Source organism: Dunckerocampus dactyliophorus, chromosome 5 (genome assembly GCF_027744805.1).
Source record: "Dunckerocampus dactyliophorus isolate RoL2022-P2 chromosome 5, RoL_Ddac_1.1, whole genome shotgun sequence".
Lineage (NCBI taxonomy): Eukaryota > Metazoa > Chordata > Actinopteri > Syngnathiformes > Syngnathidae > Dunckerocampus > Dunckerocampus dactyliophorus.
In genome coordinates this window covers 5044070-5068496 of record NC_072823.1, presented here as the reverse complement: position 1 = coordinate 5068496, position 24427 = coordinate 5044070, and the positions used below count along the sequence as shown (strand labels likewise).

The window sequence follows — 24427 nt, the reverse complement described above, 5'->3', positions numbered from 1 at the left end:
TTGTACATGTTAGTGTGCTTTGTAGATTGTTTATTAATATATATATTAATATAATCCCAAAGTATTATCCAGGCGAGGAACTGTATCTATTTGCTGTAAAATCATGTTGACTCAGTACTTCTTCAATCATGGTCTTATCTCTTTTTGATCTATAACACCATACGGGGGTTTGAGAGTTCAACAGTAGCCTGGGTATTCATACATTTCCTCTCGTCTTTCTTGTTTAATTTCCTGTGGTCTTCATTTTGAGTTACGCCTCTTTGTATTGGCAAAGACGATCAGCCGATATCAGAGATTTATCTGTCAGATGGGCTTCAGCGCTCCGGCGTGTCGAGGTTGTTTAATGTTTGTGAGGCATGTTTGCACCCTACGGCAGGCCCGACTTTCACATCATCAGGTTCAAAGGTAATCTGAGAGTGCTCTCTGCATGCGTCTGTGTTGGATTGGCTTTGAATGAAGCACGTTACACAAATGATCAAAAAGTATTTGAAATTCCAAAGCACTTGGGTTGTTTCCACAGTATCCAATCCTTGCTTAATAACTGAGCAGCGTGCTAAAAATGGGAAATTACGCACCAAGCAATCAATTAACACAGTTTTCCTGAGTTTATTCACCCAGGACCTCACCCCCGTACTTTTTCAGGAAGAAAGGGGTGGTACTGATTCTGGTTTGTTCAGAAGAACAAGCCAAAGCAAAACTTTTTGATGAAACTCATAACATCTGAGTCACATTCTGGCCTAGTGGGCATTACACATTTTTACATACATGATCATGTTGTGGCAATTTAAGTGCTGGAAGATCAGACATCCCTTTTGTTAAACAGCCAAACCACTGTCTTCTTTAAAATGATGAGAAGATCCAAGAACAAGAAAATAAAATAATAGAAGGATCCATAAATCTAGTCTTGGTGTGACGCTCTAATTTGTAGCATACTATGTCCTACAGCTACTTTGTTCTCTATTTGATTGTTTTCTGTGTTTTCTCTTTCAGAGAAATAATGCCCAGCTGCTGCTAAATGTATTTCTGCTGGCAGCCTGGGGAGCGGCCCTGCTGGCCTGCCGCTTCTACTGGATGGGCAACAAACCCCCAAACTTCTCCAACTCCGACAACCCAGCCGCGGACTCCCCATCTCTCATCACAAGGACGCTAACCTTTTTGTACCTGCCTGCCATGAACTTCTGGCTCCTCCTCTGTCCGAACACGCTCAGCTTTGATTGGTCCATGGACACCCTGCCTCTGATTAAGAGCCTTGCCGACTGGCGAAATGTTCATACGCTCGTTTTCTATTTGGGATTGGTGTTGCTGGCTTGGTTCAGTGTGTGGAAGCAGCCGAAAGCCTCGGGGAAGGATAGCAATGGTAAAGCTCATGTGTTTACCAATGGAAGGAATGGGAACAGCAATGGACACGCTTACCAGGATCACGAGCAAGAACATGTGAGCGATTCCTGCACTACTGTTCACAATAACAGTGCACAGAATGGTACCAAAAAGCTCCATGAGGGCAGGACTTCGCTGCCCATCACTGAAAATGTTGTGGTGTTCTCCCTTGGCCTTTTAGCTATCCCTTTCCTCCCTGCCACCAACCTCTTTTTCTACGTTGGCTTTGTCATAGCAGAAAGAGTACTCTACATCCCCAGCATGGGATTTTGCCTGCTGGTTGCTGTGGGGTTGCGGTCTCTCTACGTCCGACTGCGACATAAATCCTCCAGGACATTGTTGGTTTATTGCAGCGCAGCTCTGATTCTGCTTTTTGGTGTTAAGACTGTTTTGAGGAACAGAGATTGGGAGAATGAGGAGATGCTCTACAAGTCAGGGATTTCTGTCAATCCTGCTAAAGGTAAGTTGATTTTTTTTCACCTGAACAGACATTAAAATGTGCATATGCAAATTTGAATACTCATGAAAGATGCCTCTCACAATAAAACATCTTTAGCAATTGCATTAAATTGATTTGAAACCAGACTTAAAATAATGTAAACATCTCAATCCGCTCATGAAATGCTGTTCTAACACACCCTGACTATTTGGTTTGAAATTTTAAAGATATATACGGGTCAGTCAACTGGAAATGGCATCTGACTTCCTGCTGATGCTCCATTCTCAGCAGGAATTGACAAGGAAGTTGAATGAAGTAATCCGTCGTTTATCACGGTTAGTTGGTTCCAGACCCGACCGTGATCAGTGAATTTCCGCAAAGTAGGAATTTTCCTTTTATAAATCAAATATTTTTGTAGTGAGAGCATAGAAAACCTGTTTTACGACCTTCTATTTACATTTTTTTACGTTATTTACAGCCCCCTAGACACTTTACACTTGTATTACCCAATATAGTATGGAAATAATAGAGAATACGCCATTTCAGACAAAAATTAGACTCATGCATGTGTGTGTTGCTTTAAATGTGTTCTGGTGCTAGGTGAGCTGAGAAGGGGGCAGACAGGAAGTGACTTTGGGGGTTCAAAGTTGAATTTTAGCCTGGCGTGAGTTAGGGGCCGCAGCATTAGCCTGTGTCAGGGATTATTGTGTCTGTTGTGAGATAATTCTCACCTGCAATTTGTCTTTTAATAATAATAACTATTATTATTTTTAGATTTTATTTATAGAGGGCTTTTCAAAACACAGATGTACAAAATAGCAAAAATAACAATAGAAAGTGAAAACCAAAAAGCAGAGTTCAGAACAAACAGTGAAAAGTGCGCACTAAAGACCAGATTAAGAGATTGCAGTGTGATGTAATTACTAAATATATAAGTTTTAAAGAGATTATCTGTTAAAAGCAGTGCGGAACAAGTGTGTTTTTAAGTTAGTATTGAAAGCCGTAAGGTCAGCAGTGTCACAGATGTGTGGCGGAAGTGAGTTCCAAAGGGACGGGGCGGCAGCAGAGAAGGCTGTGTCCCCCCAGGTTCTGGTTTGTTCTGGCGATCAAGACTGGTGCTTGTGTGTCTCACCGAACATCACAGTAACACTACAGTACTGTGACCTAGTGACCAGTGTAGAATACTACCTGTTATCACGTCTTTGAATGTGTCTTCTGAATTGTTCATATTTGTATTGTAATTCATTTGGCCATTTTTATGATTGGAAATGATAATGTAGGCAAAAAGACGTAAAATTTGTATGCATTTTGTTACTAATATTTGTCCGTATTCAACCACAAAACAGCATGATTTATAGTTTTAGAGTGAAACCGTGATTACTGGAATTAAAATCTGAACCGGTACCATAACTGAAGTGCAGTTTATATTGTAAACTGTGTATTAATGTCATTTACGTGCAGTACAAGGTAGGAATCCTTGATAGTAGTGCATTGGTACATGGTTCAATTCCTGGTCAGCGCTCCAACACCTACTGTAACTCTCCATTGTTGATCCTAAACTCAGATAAATGGGTGAGTTGGGTAAGGGCGTGGGAGAGACTTGCTGTGACAACCCCCTGATGGACGGAGCCAAACAACAACAACACTAACTGGAAAAGGATGAAATGCCAGTTTATCCTGTTAATCCCAGTTTTAAACCAATGTTTTTCCCATAAACTACTCGGCTTGGTACCAGTTAGCTTATAACAACCCGCAAGTTCCTTGTTGAGATGTGATGTAACTAAAGAGCTGGAAGGAGCATAATCGCCAGCTCAGCATTGCAAAGGCAGGCATACTTTGGCCAGAAATGTAATAATACCCAGTGTGTGTAAATAAAAGTGTAAGTGAGAACCGGTTATGCCAGTAACTTCATAAATGTGTGCATGTAAACGTACCGACGGCACTAAATAAAAAAAAATAAAAAATCTGTTTGAAAATGATATCTCCTAATCAGTGAGTCTAACCACTGAATATGGAAGTTGTTATCATTTGAACTCTGAGACTAGTGTAAATACCTCTCCTTTCCAAGGTCTACCCAAGAAATTCAGCTGAGTCAAATGTTCCGTACTCCCGTCCTTTTTTTTTGATGGCTCTTGATGTCCCCTCGCCTGCTTGGAAGGGCATCACTGTCATGGCACTCTCTATGATTGGCTCCTTCCGACAGGAAATCAAATATTCACCAGCACTCATATTAAGGCCAGCAGCCACAGAATTCTGTCCAAATCTTTGCTCTTATAGCCGCATGGAAGGGAAGCGGGGCTGCGACTCATGAAGCAACATTGTGCTAGCTAATTTCCCTTTCACATATTGCACCGGTGCTGAAGCATGACAGGCTGTTTGTTTTGGCCGACCATCAAGCGAACAGAGCAGCAGCATTCACGTATATTTTAGCTAGAAACACATCCTCAAAGATTGGTAGATTACCAATTGCCTGAACTGTGAAATTTAGGGATATGCCATCATTTTTATCTAAACAAGTTGAGGCACAAATGAGTCAGGCAAGCTCGCGAGTGCTTTTCTTCATTTATACTAAATATTCCACAGGGATCATGCTTGGTAGTTATTAAATGAGCACACTGCTCAAAGGTATGCTGCACAGAATTCTACTTGTGGTCCTGTCTCTGAAACAACCCGCCAAAAATACTATGAATTGTGATGCTTTCCATGTACTTCACTTCCCAAGATCTGCTGCATATTCAGTGCCACTTCCTCTCATATTTTATGTAGACTATGTACAAAAGCGCTCAACAAACATATTTTATACCCGAGTTCCTCCACTACATTTGCTGCTAATGCCATTAGTAGTTAAAAGGCTCAGTGGTGGTCTGCTTTTGAGTGGTGGTTTCAGGCACAAAGCTCTCCCGGTGTGTCATCCTTCATCCCTGAAGAGCAGCTGCATCGGGGCAGCATCCTTTTAGCGGCCTAAGAACGCTCAGCCCGACCACCTCAAGTGGCTGGGAATGACAAAAGAAAAATTCCACTTGAAAATGTCTTTTTTCCTGCATCTATTCAGAAAGAGCTTTGATAGTTGTCATTCATGAATATTGTTTCACACATCCCGAATAAAGATTCTCTTTTTGGGTTCTGACAGCATGGGGCAACCTGGGAAACATCCTGAAGAACCAGGGCAAGCTGGAGGAGGCGGAACAAGCTTACAGAAATGCGCTCCATTACCGCAGTAATATGGCGGACATGCTGTATAACCTGTGAGTTTGCATTGTATCATTTCCCGTGTTAGTTTTTATGTAAGCCATGACTTAACGCCACTATCCAGGACAGTTCCGCTAAATTCCGCTAATGTGTGTTTACATTTTGACAATGTTTTTTACCAAGAGGAAAAGACATGGTACAATAACTTGAGCACCCCTGCAACTTAAAAAGTAAAAAAAAAAAAAGAGCAAAAATAGAAAAGTCAGTAGTAATTTCACAAAATAAAGTCAAAATATTAAGAAAAAAAAGTGGTAATGTAATGAGAAAAAGTGATAATTTTACGAGAAAAATGTATTTTGTATTACAGTATGTATTATTTTGCCAAGATTTCAAAGTGATTGTGGTAGTAAATTGCATTATATTACAGAAACTCAAATCTAAGCAAGATTACAAACGTGATAACTCCACAATAACATTGACTATATTATACACATTTCATGTATTGATTAACGTGATCACGCAAGATTAAAGCGTAACAATATTTCTCGTTCAGAGAAAAGCTGTCTTGTGGGCGCAAGGCATCCAGAAGGCTATGTGAGCTATGGCATTGAGACTATGAGTGATAGCACACGTAATATAGGATTGGAAGGATTGGAACAGCACATTAAGTGCTTTGCGCACACTATAAACCTTGCAACTTAACCTACACTTGGTGTTCTTTGCACCACTCGTTTGCTCACGACGTGTGGCTGCGTTTTTCATGGGGGTTCAACAGCTGCCACTGCGTTAATGTGCAAGCACAAGCTGTTGTAATTCTGCATTTTATCACTTACTTAAAATTTGTCAGGTCAAAACACACTCACTAGCATGTACTTAGGAAATTCACTACTTTCTGATTCCACACTTTAAGCATCATGGAAACTGCAGTTCTTTTAGAGTAGACATGAAATGAATCTACTGCAATCTCGTCTACATCTGACTAAATTGTTATGAAATAACTAAATTTCAGATTTTTTTTCTCGCTTAGATTTTATTTTTTGTGGTGTAGTGAGTTTCTTTGAGTATGAAATCCTTTCTCAAGAGAACTCTCTCCAGCAGTTGACTCTCGATCGAATGGAGGCGCTTCCTTTCTACGCATTCCATTGATCGCTACTCTATTCCCAAAGGGGATGTCCTCTCGCCTCGTCTTTTCCCTGCGGTGCTCTCTCTCTGACAGTTATAAGTGGTGCGCTGGAGGCCTGAGGGAAACACACAACAACCCCAGCCAATAATGACAGTACATTTACTGTAGATAGATCTACAGATGCAGAACCCATTAAATGTAGGGGCAAATCTAGAGAGTAAAGGAATGTAGTTTCTTTTTTCACCTTAAGTCCCTGAACTGTCATCCCCTTCTCAGAATGTAAATGAACCAAACTTGTATGATGTCTTATCGTATCATACTAAATGTTTGTATCCTAACACCTCTCATCCTTTGGGATTTTGTTTTGCTGTTGCAGTGGTTTGCTGCTTCAGGAGAGCAACAAGTTCTCAGAGGCACTTCACTACTATAAGCTGGCCATTGGGAGCCGGCCAACTCTAGCCTGTAAGTACAGCTTTTCCTTTTATTGACAATCTCCAGCTTTTGTGGTTGTGGCTGCACCGTGTCCAGGCAACAGTGAGCACAGGCTGTGGTTATGCGAGGCCGGCGGAATAGGTGGCAAAGGGCAGCTGGTCTACAGCTGGTGCTTTTAAAGCCAAGTCAACACATGAACAAGCAAACACATGATGTCATTTATGATTCAATTCAGCAGGAAGTTCTTTTCTGCTCTGCCGCGCCCACGTATTCCTGTGATTGGCTTTTAAGGCCCTGAGCACCGCTGTGCGAAGGCCGTCTTTATTATTATTATTACGTCTGCACTTTTCTCATCTTTCTGAGGGCCTTAACATTCAGGAAAATCCAAAAAAGTGATGTTTCACACAAACAGCCAAAACTCACTCAGTAGTGTCACCAAATTTGGTGGAGACGTAATTCGTGGCAGGACGCAAAGTCTCAGGAACCCATGTTCTAAAACAAACAGGAAGTCAGACATTATGGTTTCTGCCGGCAATTTTGGGTGAAAATCAGGGGTTGTATTTGAACAAACTAGTCCTAGGGACTTTGACCAAATGAAAATCACGGATACTAGACTGACGGGCGATGTTATATTGCCGAGGATTTTAGGCTGTTCCATAAAATGTTGGCAGTGCATCTCAACAAACTTGAATGATCAATGAGATAATTTGCCACTAAATTGTAAACATTAATAACTCAGTTCCACAACGTCAGCTCTTCATCATAATTGGTACATATAATGAAGACAACACCGTGAAACTTCACTTCCTGAATTCGTCTCACCGCCACCCTGTGGCAATAGGAAATGGAATGTGCATGCCCTCCAACTTACTCCAACTTGCATGGGAGTGCGAGGGCCCGTTCATCACTGCTTGCAACTTTAATTAATTTATGTTTTGCCACAAATTGGCATCTCCCCCACAGGTTCACTTCTTGATGATTACAAATGTCTCCCAATTTTACCAGATCTTGATAACAGGATAAATTAGTTCCCTATTGTTCTAGCCGTCGGTCAATGACAGATACACACAAAGTCCTAAATGTCTCTTCCCTCTGCCCTGAATTAATTAAAGATCTAATCATGATCACAGTCAGACTAGAACGTTTCAATTCAGTGTGCAATTATCTTGTCCGTTAGCCGATAACTGAGGTAATTAATTAGCTTGAGCTGCAGACATCTTGAAGGCAGGAGGAGAATGTTGTTATCTTTTGTAGTTACTGCCATTACTCACTGCCTAATGAAAGCAGTAGTGCACAATGTGGCTATTTTTTTATTTGATATGGCTCGTTTGTATAGAAAATATAGGCATCAGGGGAATAATATAAGTTGGTGTTTGAGTCTCCACGCATTTACTTCTCCGTTGTGCCAATTGATGGATTCCAAATGCCTAACTTGATAGGGTTTTTTTATTATTCCCAAACTGCATATTGGTGTTTTTGACTGCACTATTGGTTAAACAAAATGATGCCAATCACCCAAATATCCCACAGGAGACTTTTTAAAGGTGTATCACATAGACGGTTCATTCTTCGGGTAAGACCACACATACAAAGCTGTTTGTAAAAAAGCATAGCTTCATTCCTTCCCTTCTCGGGTTTCAAAAGATTTACAGAAAGAATATGTGTCCACATGAAAACTCATTTGTCGACTGTCGAGCACATTTTGACCAATCAGAAGCCTCAATCAGGTGGCTTGGGCTTTCTGGGGGCTCTTTTCTTCAATATAGAGAGAATTGCACTGATGTGTTCAGGTCAGAATAAAGTTATAAGCAAGTGTCAGACTCTGTGGGGAGCTACACTGTGCCACCGTCTGTCATCATAACAGAGAGACGTGGCTTGCCATGATGCGTATGCAAAAAAAAACATAATTAATGAAATAAATGTGTTACCGCCATGAATGTGCTATTTTTGACAGCCCTACTGATTATATAGACTATATTGACTAATATGAATGTAAAGGTGACTATATGGGGATTTTTTTCATGTCTAGAAGTGTAATAATGTAAAAAAAAATAAATAAATAAATAAACAGGTTTTCTATGCCATAACTACTAAAATATGGCATTTATAAAGAAGGAATCCTACTTCGCGGAAATTCACGTATCACGATCGAGTCTGGAACCAATGAAATGGCAAATGGTCTTTTACTTGTACAGCGTTTTTCCGCCTCCAAGGCACTTAAGCGCTTTGACACCGCTGGCACATTTACGCACTGATGACGCAGCATCAGGAGCAACTGGGGGTTCATTTTCTTTCATAGACTAATAGACTGTTAGAGAGTTTTGGAAAGTGTTCGCACTCGCCGCAGTTTTCAAAAACCTATGTTTGAAAATGGACAAAAGACCAATCACTGAGAAAAAGGTGTTTTTTTTTTTAAATATTCCTGTTTGTGTGGACATGACCTTGGATTATTTCAGTGGTCTTCGCTTCAAGTGAATTCATCTTGCGCTGCTTTTATTTGTTTTTTTTTTCCGCCCAACCAGCGGCCTACTTGAACACAGGCATCATCCTGATGAATCAGGGTCACCTGGAGGAGTCCAAGCGCACCTTCCTGACCTGTGCTGACATCCCAGATGAGAACCTGAAGGACCCCCATGCCCACAAGAGCTCGGTCACCAGCTGCCTGTACAACCTGGGAAAGCAGCTTCATGAGCAGGGACACCAAGAGGTGAGGATTCAATACCGTTTTTCCCAATTTAATCAGACATTCACCCATGACCAAAATTATAAAACCAGTTAAAAAATTGCAAGAGTTTACATTTTGCACTTGTTTTGCACTTGTTCCTCGAAGAACACTGTTGAGTGCCTTTTACGATAGTTGAAACACACCTTTCGGTCCCCCTTCTTAAAAAGGGTGACCACAACCCCGGTCTGCCAATCCATCGCCCCCGATGTCCACGCAGTGCTGCTGAGTCGTGTCAACCAAGACAGCCCCACAGCATCCAGAGCCTTAAGGAACTCCGGGCGGATGTCATCCTCCCCACCCACCCAACCCCCGGGGCCACCCCAGCTACAGTTTAAGCTTATTATCGACTTGTTTTCTGTGTTTTCTGCAGAAAAACCTCCTATTTGTAGGCAATCTATTAAAAGCAAGTAAGCATATAAATCCCAAATGTGCTGCGCCTCAGCTTGTGAATAGTAAGAACCCAAGAGAACATTATCAAGCATATTATATTAACCGTTTCATTTGCAACAACAATTATGCACAAAGACATTTAATAAGTATATACTGTATTTTAATTCAAAGGAAAATAGCGTGTGCTGCCCGTGGGGGTGTATGTTCTGTACATATTTTCTATAATTGCTTTTGCTGAACGGTACTTTCTGCAGCTAAACCTTAGGCCATTTCTGTGCACTTCACTCACTTTCAAACCCCTAAAGACTCACGCTGCTGACTGAAGGAGCAGTTGTTCCAATTGGGCACGTTACCAGTGAACACAAGGACTGGTGCTGATGGTTCAATTGGGAATAAAGCAGAGTCTCTGCAGATTTTATTTCACGCTGGAGAAAGAAAGCAGGCTGAAATTTGACCTCTTGACCACAGCATTAGCTTCAGCAGTAAACTAGTTCCAGATCCTTTGGCCATTTCATTTGTGGGGAGGGCTGAGGTGAATCGTTGCACCAAATACTCAGGATGTGAAACCACAATCTGGTCATTTTAATAGCCGTGACACCGAGAATAGACCTTTTTTTCCTCCCCTGCTCTGTATCAACCGGCCTCCTAGCAACCCCCAATTCCACGCTGTGCATTGACTCCAGTCTCCATCTCTAAAGCAAACATCCCACACCTTCTTTTCTTCTGTGTGTGTCATTTGTAGGAGGCCCTGTCTGTCTTTAAAGAAGCAATACAGAAAATGCCAAGGCAATTTGCACCGCAGAGCCTGTATAACATGATGGGTAAGAGCTTCTTTTGTTTCATTCACAACTGAAAGCATGGCAGCTGTTGGTTTTCACTGTGAGAGCAATAACACTCAGCGGAACTGAAGCGAGGAGGTTAGATTAGGGAGGATTCAGTGTGTTGTAAATCATTCATATTTTTTTGCAGCTAATTTATTCAACCATGAAAAGATCTGTGTTACAGTACAAACTGTAAAGTCAAATAAAGGTTGTACAATTTAGAATTTAACCAACATAACCCCTGAACTCGAACTGCTGTTTGATTGGCAAAAGACTTTAAAAAAGTAGCTAGTTGGTTTTAGGTTTTGAGGTTTTTACACTCGCACAACAGCTGGGAATGTAAAAATGTTGCTTTAAAAAATTCCCGGTAGATTTTATGGTGGCAGCAGATGAGATTATTTCTATTTTCATTATTTTCCATGGGAAAAAACTTGGATAGCGTCAGTAGTAGACACAACAGTTAGGCCTCGGTCACAACCCAGTGCGTGTTTATCGCCCGTACTTTTTTGCCGAGGCCACGGCCGTCACGTTTTTTGGAAAACGTGGGGAGGGAGTGGCAAGAGCATGAAGGTATGGTGTTGGGGGGGTCGTCACGTCACTACTGTGCCCACATCCCACAGGACAGTGGGATAATAACACATAATAACATAATAACACATTTTGTTATTATGATATTATATTCATTACATCACAGACCAGGAGTCTCAAACATGTTATTTCACTACTAAAATGTGAAATAAAAAGGAGGGAATTGTGAGATAGGACCATTTTCGGCATTTGTTCATATAACTCCGCAGAGGGCACACACGTCACACGTATCTGTAGCCTCGACGCAGCTTGCACGCAGCGAAGGGTCAGCGTGCTCCAAAATCCGTCACTGAGGCTGTACTCGCCACGTACGGATGGCCAAATGTTGCCCACGTGTTTGCAAGTAGACAGCACACACTTGCAAATACGCTGGGTTGGGGCCGCTGTGTGGTTAACATTTTATTCGGTGAACGGCGAACATTTTCGTCAAAAAATTGCCTCGTTTTGCGTACATTTTTCAGTTAGCGTACAATATGGCGCGCGTCTTGTCACGTTATTAATACACTGCATGTGTCCAACTGTGTGGTTGATGTCAGCGAAAGCTGAACAGAAGCTCAGGGCCAGCAGATTAGTGTTGCATCTCTCCAGAGCTGAAGTGGCACACCTGCTCATAACTATTTTCACTTTCATTCCTTGTGCTGCCCTCATGCTGTTTGTCAGACGCCAATGAGCTGCGGCTTTCATCGCATGCGCTGTGCTGGGCTCTCTCCAATGCTCTCTGGTGGGCTGAGGAATGTTCCCGTCCGTGGCTGCCTTGAAGCCTTTCAGTGTCACATCTTATTGTACTCATATGACTGTGCTGATTTGTGTGAAATATTAGAAAAGTACTCAAATGAACTCACGTCAAAACAGAACTATTATTTTTACATTAAAAAAACAATTCAGTGCAAACAAGTTCTGTCAGTGTTGAACACATTTATTGTTCATTTACTTATCTTCTGGTCAAGTGTGCATCGTTTAAGTGCCTGTCATTTGAATTAACTGTTTAAAAGTCAATTACTAACTGTATGTTCATTTTACTGACATGCTTCTTCTTTGTCTTCTAATGTGATAATAATAAGATGTGTCTACAAATGTCATACCGTTTTCCCTCGCAATGTTGCGGTTTGATTATCTCTCCCTCGCTATATACCTGGTTAATTAAGTAATTAATTCATGGTCGCTGTTTCGTGGCAGACGGTGGTCTACAAGTGATATGTAGTATTCTGGTCACTAGGCGGCAGTAATGACACCAAACATTGATGAGACATTACCTTACTTGACATTACCTTAACACTGCATGAAGTCAGTCATGGCATGGCCAACATGGTAAAGTGAAAAAAAAGTTATCCTCACATTCCATGTGGAAGTGGTAAGTTTTTGGCTTTTTAAGTTTTGAATAAATCAATTTGAGGCCATCTGTTTAACTTGCTAGCTTGTTATCTCGCTAGCTAGCGGCTGTCTCGAGTCTCTGCAGCGTAAGATTTGCGCAATGTGTTGTAAACTATGAGTAATAGGAGTGTAAAATATCACTGGGGGCTGTGTTGCGTGTCACATCAGTACAGGTGTTTTCCTGGCACATGCGTTTATTGACAGTCAGTCATTCTTTAAAATGATATGCTTAGATGATGCTGTCATGCTTTTCCAGACAGTAAAGCTCTGGAATTCCATAGGAAAGACACAGCTAGGAAAATGTATTCCATTTTATTATTTTTTTTCATTCCATCAAATGTAAGTTATTTTTGTAAAATGAAGTTAATGATAGATAATTTACAAAAAAAGATTAAAATACCAGTATATTTGTTTTTTTACTTTTTTAAATTGTATTATTTTTATTCAATATTGTTATATAGCTAATATTTTAAAGCTAATTTCACATTAACAGTTATAGTGTAATATTATTTCATACAAAAAGCCTTCTCAAGCATATTGTCTTAAAATATACGGTATATTTAGGTTGAAAACTGTCACTATTTTTTCATAATGCCCATTCATCACTAGTTGCCAGTTTTCATAATGATAAATGAAAAATTAAAAAAAAGATCAATCTGTGTTTTTATCTTTAGAAACATTTTAGGATTTGTTCCTTGTCCAAAGCTCTGTGGAAGTCTATGATTTAGAATAAATCTCCTAACTAACATGTGATTTTAATCACTAGCACAAGCTAAGAATGTAACAGTATGGTAAATGGTGTATATGCTCATATATGGCAGAGATGGTACAAAAATAATCCTCCATCCATCTTCTATGCCGCTTATCCTCACTAGGATCGCGGGTATGCTGGAGCCTATCCCAGCTGACTGAGGCGGGGTACACCCTGGACTGGTCGCCAGCCAATCGCAGGGCACATACAGACAAACAACCATTCAAACATTCATACCTATGGACAATTTAGAGTCGCCAATTAACCTACAGTAACATGCATGTTTTTGGAATGTGGGAGGAAACCGGAGTACCCGGAGAAAACCCGCACACACACGTGGAGAACATGCAAACTCCACACAGAAATGCCCAACGGAGATTCAAATGTATGTTTGTGTTTGTGCGTGTGTCACCTGTCGCTTATTGTAATGTCTTATCAGTGCAAGGATTAGTCGTAATTCCTGCAGAATTCAGGTTTCCCTCCAACTCCAGTTTTTTGACGGTCGATCGGTGTTGAGCAGCTGCGCATGCAAACCATGTCAAAAGCTCAAGTGAAGTGTTAACACATGGGATATGCGAAGCTTCATTCCCTCGGTGCATTATGAGCTGTGTTGTGTAGAATTACCAGCCAATGTTGTCCAGTGCTTGCAATAATACAGGTGTCACCTGATGACTTTGGCCAAGATGTCATTGTTTTTTCAGGTGTGAGGAAGCAGTCAGATGGGTCAGATGTGTCACATGATGTATGACAGATGAGGCAGGGTCAGGTCGTGCTTAACATCTCACATTTAACACTTTATCAATTATTATTAGTTATTTGCTTGTACAAAAGTCGCATTTAAAAAGCTTCCCTTTGCACATCGCCAGATTCCGCCCTTGAGGATTTGAGGTTGGTTCTCCGTGCTGGAACTCTATCGCAGAACAAGCGGCAGATGTGTGATTTCTTAACCTCTGACAGCTTGACCCCTGACCTGACCCCTCCCTTTGCTCACACAGGAGAGGCGTATATGAGACTAAACAAACTGACTGAAGCTGAACACTGGTACCGAGAGTCCCTGCGAGTCAAGCCGGACCACATTCCTGCACACCTCACCTATGGAAAACTCCTGGCTATGACAGTAAGACTTCTCCCTTCCACTCTTTTGTTTGGCTTTTAAAGCCATGATTATGTTACTTCTGAGGGGAATCATTCCACATTGTGTCTCCCATAAATGAAGTCATAAGCAAAAACTAACTGAACACAATACACTCAGCGGGCTTCTGCTGACACCTTTGCTACAGCTTGCTAGATAAATATTTTCCTTCAACTGGAATTCATTACAGTGTTCCACAGCGTTAGACTATGTTATAAATCTCTTCCTATTATTTAGCTGCATTTACAGCACATAAAAGGATATTAGTCCATTGACATATCATGTACTCTATCAAACATATGACTTGTTGACATCATGTTGTCCAACTTTTAGTTTTCATGAGTAGACCCGTCATGATAATCAATAAATCAATTCACCGCAGAATAAATCAAAACGAACTCAATCATGTCGCCGGCCTCGATAAATTGACAAGTGCATGCGTGTTTGTTGGCGCTAGCGAGTGCACACACAGAGTGCTGCAAATGAGCATCGTGTCGAGCAACAAGCAAGCAAACACGAATGAGTGATTCTCCTGAAAGGGCTACCAGCGAATGAGAGTATTTCCAAGCGTACCGGCGACAGTGCAGGGAGGGTCACGATGCACAGACTACAGTGATTTGAATTTCAGTCCGTTTGTGCATCATCATTTTGTGACATGAACTAGTTTGTGACCAGGACAATGAAATGAATAATAGAAAACTGTGGAACTGACGTTTCAGTTGCTGTGATTCCCAAAGCATAACACCTCATCGTGCACCAAAGGCATTTTGCTGCATGCGATACATGCACTTTGACCAAACTAAAGACAGCAAACGTTACACCTCATTAAACGTAAACAGCGCATTTCACACACGATGTTGGTTTAAGTGTATCAAGGAAGTGTGCATCCAAATGAGCTGACGTCTGCATTGACACACAATGTGAACTTCAGAGTATTTCCGGGTTATTTCTCCGGTGATGTTCAGACAATCACAAAAGTGACACTGATTCAAAATCAGAAATCTTGGGATTGATTATGATTATTATTTTTTGTTAAAAGAGACACTTTCATTTCCATTGGGGTGTTTTTGTCATTTTTGTTAATTTTATTATGTTGTTTGTTCAATTAATTTTATTTAAAAGCTTGACGTTCCAATTACAAGTTTAAATACTCCGGAGAAATTAAAGTTTTTTGCTTTTTATACAACGTACTTGCATTATTATGCCATATATTATCATTACATTAATGAAAACAATTTCTCGAAATAATGTTCACAATAATATCGTTTATCGGTAACAATTCATAGGGCAATTATCGTCCAGCAAAATTGGTTGTTGTGACAGACCTAATCATGAGTCATTTCCATTCCTCCATCCATTCCTCCCTTCATTCTTTAAGCCGCTGTTTCACACATCCCCTGAGACTGTTCGTCAGCCTCCCCTGCCTGTAGGTAGTGTGTGAGAGGGAGGTAAAAGACTGTACAATTACAATGTAATGGACACATTTTCCAGTCTCACCGTCGTTAAAACTGTACAATAATGATATAAAACACGAGAGTAGATCCTCACTTTTTGCCAGAGTTATGTTCTTAGGCCAACAGGCAACACACAACTCCATAAGTTATCCACTCCAATTTTGTGGGAACAGCTTGGTGGGGACGCTTTTCTGATCCAGCATGACTGTGCCCCAGTGTGCAAAGTTTAATGTGGGAAAATGTCAAAACCCTGACCTCTGAACTCCTCCCTGATGGCCAAGCTCCTCACCCTGTCCCTTCGGGTGCCTACAGCAGCCCTACGGAAAAAACTAATTTCCCCGGCTTTGGGTCGTTCTTTTTCGGTCACAACCCAAAGCTCATGAACACAGGTGAGGGTGAGAACATAGAACGACTGGTAAATTGAGAGCTGAGCCGAAAGGCGACAGCATCACTGCATATGCTTTGCCGATTCGCCTGTCAATCTCACACTCCAGCCTTCTGTCACTCGTGAACAAGACCCAGATGTATCTCTGTGATCTCACAATTTTTTTTTTTTTTTTTTTGATAACTGGACAAAAATTTCCACAGACACACCCTTGTAGAAAGTCTCCCCATGGGCTTCCATGTACAGGTGGTCCTTGGTTTAGGGCGTTTTGAGTTTTAGCATTTCATGGTTACGTATGCACGCCCATAAATTAATTAAAAGCATCATTTTTTTTCCGTGCACACCAAACTTGCTTGAGAACTAGGTCGAACAGAAGAATACACTATGTACATTCTAATATGTTCTTTATTGAATGTTTTAGCACTGTATCTTATGCCCGTCATGTGTTCTGTGTACAGTGTAGGTGACTTGTGTATTAATTTAGATATACTGTAGTTCAGGTACAAGAGCTGACTCATGCCAAAACGCAGCTTACATGGCAGTCTAGGAACGGAGCTTACACGTTACCCGAGGACCACTTGTATGTGTAAATATCTCTATCGTGTTGTGGATGTCCAAGGAGACAGTCACATGGCAAGTTTATACTCTCATCAATTACACACCACAGCGACAGGGGAGTTGCTGGAATAGAGCCCAACTAACTAAGAATACTCCAAGTAGAAAAAAGGAGTGTCTGAACAGACATAAATAAATTAGAGAAGTTGCACAAGATCAATAGAAGCTGGGAGGACTTTCTCCTCCACTGACAACCCCCTCATCCCCCCCCCCCACCCCCTCACCCCCACCCCTCCAGTCTGGGCCGTAATGAAAGGACATAATTGTGTTCCAAAGTCCGTGCAATGGCATCTGGATTTCCTCTGGATTTCCACTTTAAACTCTTCCTGGCTCTGTCGCTTCTTATTTCCCTTATAGAAACAATAAAGTTCTTAATTTAACATTTTTGGAAAATGATGAACTTTTCAAAACGGATCAGTTTGAAGGAATTATGGTGCTGCTCATTGGAAAACATGTTTTGACAGATTTGGTCAGTTTACACAAACTTTAAACTTGATTTGAAGTCATTTTCAATTGTGTGTCTAAATTAGGGCTGCCCCATTTTGCAGAAAATGTGAATCATGATTTTCTTGCTTAGATTTGAGATCTCACACACACACAAACTTTTTTTTATTATTATTAGTATCAATATTATTAAACTCCTCATTGTCTGGTTCTGCTTTAAAGAAAAAGCCATGCAGCACTAGAAGTCGCATTGATTGTAAGAAGTATTTTATTTATATTGTTTAGCTTCAGGGCCGCACGGTGGCCGAGCGGTTAGCATGTTGTAGTCAGGAGATCTGGAAGATCTGGGTTGGAATATCTGTTGGGCATCTCTGTGTGGAGTTTGCATGTTCTCCTCGTGCGGTCGTGTGTTTTCTCCGCGTACTCCGGTTTCCTCCGACATGTTAGGTTAATTGGCGACTCTAAATTGGCCAACAGTGCCGTGTCAGTCCTTGGGTAAAAATAGTAGCCTTTGTTTATGATGCAGCTTGTTAAGTAAACAAATATAAATATTTCAATTTTTTTTCAATTTTTTGTGCAGCCCTTGCCTAAATCTTTGTTTACATTCATGTACGTTTGTTTTTCCATCTGTATGCAAACTAACGGCCAGGCTTCCAAAATGATCATCATCGTAACTGAGGTCACAGATGCCGTTTGTTGAGCTGGCGTGAATTACTCTTTGTGGGGGTAGGTTGTTGTAGGGTTTTTTTTCAAGGAGAGTGTTATGGTTTGGTGCCATTTACTCTTGGAGGTGCTCAGCTATCCGTGACAAGAATAGCATTTTATTTAAGAACTGTTATTGATTTTAGTCGACAGTTGAAAACCTTAAGGGGCTGGTTTGTGTAGATTTTTGACCATGATAGATGGAAAAGCAGCTAGAGCCTACATGATCGTGTTACTGCAAATATTGCCAACAGAGAAGGCAAGTGAATTGTTTGGGCAAGAACATTGTGACAGACAGCATACTGTTAATGAAATGTCCTTTGTGAGCCTTTGTACTTACGAGATGGATTCAGTGTGTGAGATGGCAATATAGCCTCAGCCTGTCGTCCTGCAACCTGTTCATCTATCACCAGCCACTTCCACACTCTCCCGTGGCAAAACTATGAGTGATGAGAACTTTCCAGATGCAGTCGGAAAAGCTTCAGAGTGGAGAGACTGAGAGATAAAGCTTAGCGGCAGGGTCATTGTGGGTGGAGGGTAAGGAGAACGGTGGGTGCCGAGCTGTTAGCTGAGGCAAGGCCAGCAAATTGAGGTGGTGATTCTTTGTTGGACAAAATGTTTTCCTTTGCTTTATTATTACCTGTCTTGTTGTGCTGACCCCTTCACCTTCACTTTTCTTCGGGGATTAGGAGGCGTGTCAGGCTACTTGCTGCCCAGAGATGGATGTATTGCTTTCAGTGAAAACAGTAAATACAAGCCAGGCTTCATGGAAGGAGTCCCTATGCTGTTTGTCTGACATTATCCAGAGATTGAGGTGTGAGGCGCCCACTATTAAGCCCAGTAAATGTGCCAAAACACAAACTATTATGTCAACATAATTAAAATAAGAGTTGCATGCAGTTAAAAAGAAATTAGAAACAGAGATGCCTTTGTTGTATTGTGCTGATTCGTTCCCCTTGAATGTGAGTTGTGAATCAGTTTGCCTTCTGGTGGCAGCTCTGACAGAGAATCCATCTAGCTTTTTGCCAATGAGCGGTGCACTTTGTCCTTTGCACTATTGTGCAAAAGTCTGAAGACACCACTGGCTTTGTTGTTGTAATGACCGCTTTCACAGCAGTCCTTTTGACGAAACAGAAAGTAATAAGACAGATATGCCTGTGAATATTCTCATTCCTCCAGGTCATTTTATTAGATAGAGCTGTCCAACTATGTCTAGTCTGACTAGATTGTGTCTCGCCTAGTCATTGAGCATGAACTGATGAAGCCTGCTAGGATGAGAGGTGAAACGTCTTTTAAGACACCCTGAACAGTCCAGTTGTGATCCATTCAATGATCTGGGAGTAGGACAGGTACCACAATTTCCACAAGACTTGGTAGATGGACTCATAAAGAACCCATTGGTTTTGGTGAGGATGTGGTCCTTTGGTGTGTGCAGGACTCTTTTACGGACCTTTTATGACTCTGTGGTGGCCTCAGCCATCTTCTATGCTGTGGGCTGCTGGAGAGGGGGCAGCACGGACAGGGACAGGAGCAGGATCAATAGACTGATCAGGAGAGCGAGCTCTGTCCTGGACGGTCCTCTGGACTCCGTGGAGGAAGTGGGGGAGAGAAGGATGTTGGCTAAGCTGACATCCATCATGGACAACACCTCTCACCCGCTACATGACACTGTGGGTTCCCTTAGCAGCTCCTTCAGCAGCAGACTGTTACACCCACGGTGTAAGAAGGAGAGGTTCCGCAGGTCCTTCATACCGACCGCTGTCAGGCTCTACAACACCTGCACCACCTGAATGTTGTTTTTCACTATGTATTCTTTACACTGTACTCTTTACTTGCGTATCTTGCTTGCTGCTGTAACAAGTGAATTTCCCCGCTGTGGGATAAATAAAGTACAAATACAATACAATACAATACAATACAGGTGCAGACACAGCAATATTTTCTACGATTAAAGTCACATAGAAGCTTCCACCTCAACAGAAAACATTTCAAAGATGCATGTGTGCCTTCACGGCCATTTGGAAAGCAGTGACTTCCTGGGAAGGTGAAGCAAGTAAGAAACAAAAATGTAGGAATGTGAAATAATGAAATTAGTGAGTTTGAACAGAACAGCAGCAGAAGAAGATTGGTACCGTACACAAAAGACTGATATGCCGTAATTTCCCGACTATTGAGCGCACCTGTTTATAAGACGCAGCTGTCCACGTTGAGTAAGATGTTACACAGAAAGATATTTTTAAACTTTTAATTAAATGCTTCCTTGCAAACATTGCCGAACAGTGCGTGTACCAGGGCTGGTTAAACATTATTCTACCAGAAAAGTTGTCGCTGACTTCATCTTCCTCCTGTGTACTTCCTCCTAGCTTGTGCTGTCCTCTTCATCACACAATAGTCCAGCCTTTCAAAACTCGCTGGTGGTCGTGGATTTTTTTACACTACTCCGCTGGCGTACAGCTTTTCATGCTGTCGTCTCCAACGTCTCACCATTGATTCATTGATGCCAAGCTTACATGCAGTAGCTCTGTTTCCTTCTGTGACAGCCAAATGGATTGCCTATAACTTGAAAACTGCATCATATGCATTTCTTCGTGTGTTTTCCGTGACGAGGGTGTGTGCATGAAGCACAAAATGACTGTCCTGAAGTATACGAGATCTCGCGAAATTTGAACGTGAGCATGAATAAGCTGCAGCCTTCAAAGTGTGAGAAAAAAGTAGACACAGTACAACGGAAATTACAGTTGCTTGGGAGAATTATGCAAAAAATCTAAACTGATTTCAACAAAATGTGTGTACATGGATGTTTCATACACAGGAAAGCAGCCCGCTCACTAAGACATATATTTTTTCTTCTTTTTTGTTAGTCGCAGTAGTTGGAAGTTCTACTTAGCAGCCTATTTGTGGGCCACTCATTTCCATTCCAACGGTTAATCTTATTGAAATGATTGATAATATATATATCCGGGTCCCCGATCTCTGAAGATGGCTCATATAAGCTACTCATTTCCATGCATATTAAGTTTAAACACATAATTTGTGTCCGGCATTATACACCTGAAGCTGTGAATCTATTCATGAACCTTGATAAAAATTTAATGACTTTACGTAGGTAGTTTAATCCGAGAGGAATTTCCTGATGATTTAGACGCGTCACAGGGCACATCTTCCATCCACTCTTCATTTTTTGAAAGCTTTATTCTGAGTCTGAGCAAATATACACATGCCCCCATTATTATACAATCAGCAGCCTCTCGAGCGTCAACATGAAAATACACAGAGATGACCATTTTCCAGTGGGAATGCTACTTGGACTCGCAGACGTAGTTATACATACAGCCCAGGATGCCTCGCACTGGTTTGATTTTCCACAGCAAGAGGAGAAACTACCCTCAGATATTTACATTGGAAAATGATGTTTTTATTGAAGCTGCAGTTCACTGAAAAATGCACAGGCATTAGTTTAAGAGTCTTTTCATTGGATCTCACAGGCTGTATTTCCCACTGAGGTAATATAAAGTATTTTATCTAAAGCCTATAAGGGGTGAATACATTATTCATGTCGGGCTTATTGTCCTTCCAAGCAAGCATGCTCTAATCATGGCTGCCTTGTTAATGCTAAAATAGGCTCAGATAGAAATCTGCTGTTTTGTGGTTTGTTTGATCAGATGTCATCTGGTGCCCCAATGAGAGTCTGAATGTGTCCTGAACTTCTATTGGCCAGCTGCCTCTGTTCTAGTGATCATTGGCAATTCAAAGTCTCTTGGGACTTTTTTGTGGTTAGTTTTTTAATTGTATTCTTTCCCCAAAGACTGAAACACAACATATGTTGCATTGGTTTTGTTCTCTATAGGCTAAATCTGGATGTGCGTATGCCATGCACATTGGGTACTAATTGTATCCCACTGGATTATATAGATCACCGGTATTTTGTCAATGTTTTGTTGTTTTATTGTATTTGTTGAGCGCAGAACAGGGCCTCACAGTTTTACACTAGTTTTGAAAGTTACGACAGTTTATGTTATAGATCAGGGGTCTCCATAGTGCGGTCCGGGGACCATATGCGTCCCGTGGATGACTTTTTATGGGTCCTCGGCATGTTTTAAAAATACAATTAAACAAAACAACTAACAAAAATAACTGGAAAAATGCGAAAACAGCAGTCATTTTGCAAGAGTTAAGTAGAAATATTAGAATGAAGTCAGTTTTCAAAATTCAGCCCCCTCAGTACTGGCCATTTTAGATCATTTTGACTGATTTCTCAAGGCACATAGAATATTGTGTTCTATGGCTATATAAACATGGAACCTACCAAAAGAAGGATTAGACTCTCATTTTTCATTGGGGAAATTTCAAGCATAACTTTGACTTTGACACAAACTGTTTGCGCCGCTCGGTGGCCGAGTGGTTAGCATGTTGGCCACACAGTCAGGAGATCTGGAAGATCTGGGTTCGTATCTCCGTTGGGCATCTCTGTGTGGAGTTTGCATGTTCATGTGCATGGGTTTTGAGTGAGTTCATATAAAAAATTGTAACATTACGACAAAAAAATGTATGAGCGCAGCATCGTAATACTGGAAGGAAAAAAATTGACCATACTGACCATAACCGTTTAAATAATTGTTGTCACGTACGTATTTGGAACATACAACAAACAGTTGAAGGCTGTCTCGTCATCCCAACGATTCCAATCAGTACATGAAGGCATCCTCCTCTCAGTGTTAGTTTTCTTTCCTCCCATATCCATCCACATTCCATTGCCCACATAGCACACACACCAGCAATCTGTGGTTATGCTCAGAAAGTGTTATTTGCACAGATAAAAGTGTAATGAACGAGCCTTTGCCCTGCTCGGTCGACTGCACCAAGACTGGCCACACATACTGTATGTTGACACTTGACACATGAGCCTGGACAAACAGCATCAATGGCACTCCTGTATTAAGATTTATTGTTAAAGCGGGGCTGCGGTTTGGAGAGACACCTTGGGTATACATGAAGATATTTTGGCGGGTGTTTTTGAGTAGTTTCGGGAGGCAGTTGAACCAGTAATGACACTGCGGTTATTCCGTCTCAGGGGCAGAAATCAGAAGCAGAGAGGTACTTCTTGAAGGCCATCCAACTGGATCCCACAAAGGGCAACTGTTACATGCATTATGGTAAGTCGTCGTTTATTTTCTCCCCTTCAGTTTGACGTATCTTGATTTCAGTACATCACGCACTGGTATATTTAGGCAGTGTTCCATGGTGCTAGATGACAGCATGCATTTTACATCTAAGCCAACACCTAATCTAATTTTCACTGTCAATTAATCTATCAATATTCCAGATGGTTACAGTTTTGTGTTCTATGAAGAAAGATGATCGTTCTGACTTACTGTTTTCATCCTCCCCACTAAGCCTTCCTGAAACTCAGAAATTACATTAGCATAAAATATACAGTAACACAAAAATATTATGTAGGAACAGACGAAATTAAAGTACTAGAACACAAGTGTGTAACTGATTGGACACGAGAGGAAGAGAGTAGTGCTTACAAGACCTGCTGAAAGGAATAAACAACAAAAACAGACAAAGACACAAAAGAAAGTTGTAGCAAATCAGTCTAAAACACAACATTGAGGGCCACATGAATAGAAATTTAAGAATGCCAGGGCAATTTCATGTGCAAAAATGTATCAAATTTACTTAAAGACAAAGTTGTATTCTTATTGGTGTTATTTGTATTTTGGTGGAAACCAAAACAAAACCAATGTCAACACTGAATTTATACCTTTTAGTTCAAAAGATCAAATGTCGAGGAATCCTATGGCGAGTACTCTGGGAGTACGGGGTACTTGACCATTTAATTCAGGCAGCTTGCTCGCTGTATGGCCGGTGTCAGAGCTTGGTCCGTATTGCCGGCAATAAGTCGGACTCATTTCCAGTGAGGGGGCTTCCCTCTGTCACCGATTCTGTTATTCTGTCATTGCTTTTATGGACAGGATTTCTAGGCGCAGCCAGGGCATTTAGGGGATCCGGTATGGTGGCTGCAGGATTGGATCTCTGCTTTTTGCAGATGATGTGGTCCTGCTGGCTTCATCAGGCCATGATCTTCAACTCTCCCTGGATCGCTTCGCAGCAGAGTGTGTAGTGACTGGGATGAGAATCAGCACTTCCAAGTTCGAGTCCGTAGTTCTTGCCTGGAAAAGGGTAGCGTGCCATCTGTGGAGGCGTTTAAGTACCTCAGGGTCTTGTTCACAAGTGAGGGAATGCGACATCAACAGGCGAATTGGTGCGACGTCTGCAGTCATGCAGACTCTGCATTGGTCCATTGTGGAGAAGAGGGAGTTGAGCTGAAAGGGAAAGCTCTTAATTTACCAGTCGGTCTACGTTCTTACCCTCACCTTTGGCGGTGAGCTTTGGGTAGTGACTGAAAGGACAAGTTACAAGAGGCCGAAATGAGTTTTCTCCGTCGGATGGCTGCTCTTAGAGATAGGGTGAGAAGCACTGTCA

General features: G+C 41.4%; 1 protein-coding gene across 1 annotated transcript in view; it reads left to right on the top strand.

The window, feature by feature from the left end:
* tmtc2b (transmembrane O-mannosyltransferase targeting cadherins 2b) overlaps positions 1-24427 on the top strand; it is a 106418-nt gene that overhangs the window by 69006 nt on the left and 12985 nt on the right. Inside the window, exons 3-9 of the mRNA XM_054777253.1 lie at positions 991-1837; positions 4947-5061; positions 6505-6590; positions 9083-9267; positions 10418-10496; positions 14202-14323; positions 23010-23091. Coding sequence (XP_054633228.1) covers positions 991-1837; positions 4947-5061; positions 6505-6590; positions 9083-9267; positions 10418-10496; positions 14202-14323; positions 23010-23091 — 1516 coding nt within the window. The remainder of the gene's footprint in view (positions 1-990; positions 1838-4946; positions 5062-6504; positions 6591-9082; positions 9268-10417; positions 10497-14201; positions 14324-23009; positions 23092-24427) is intronic.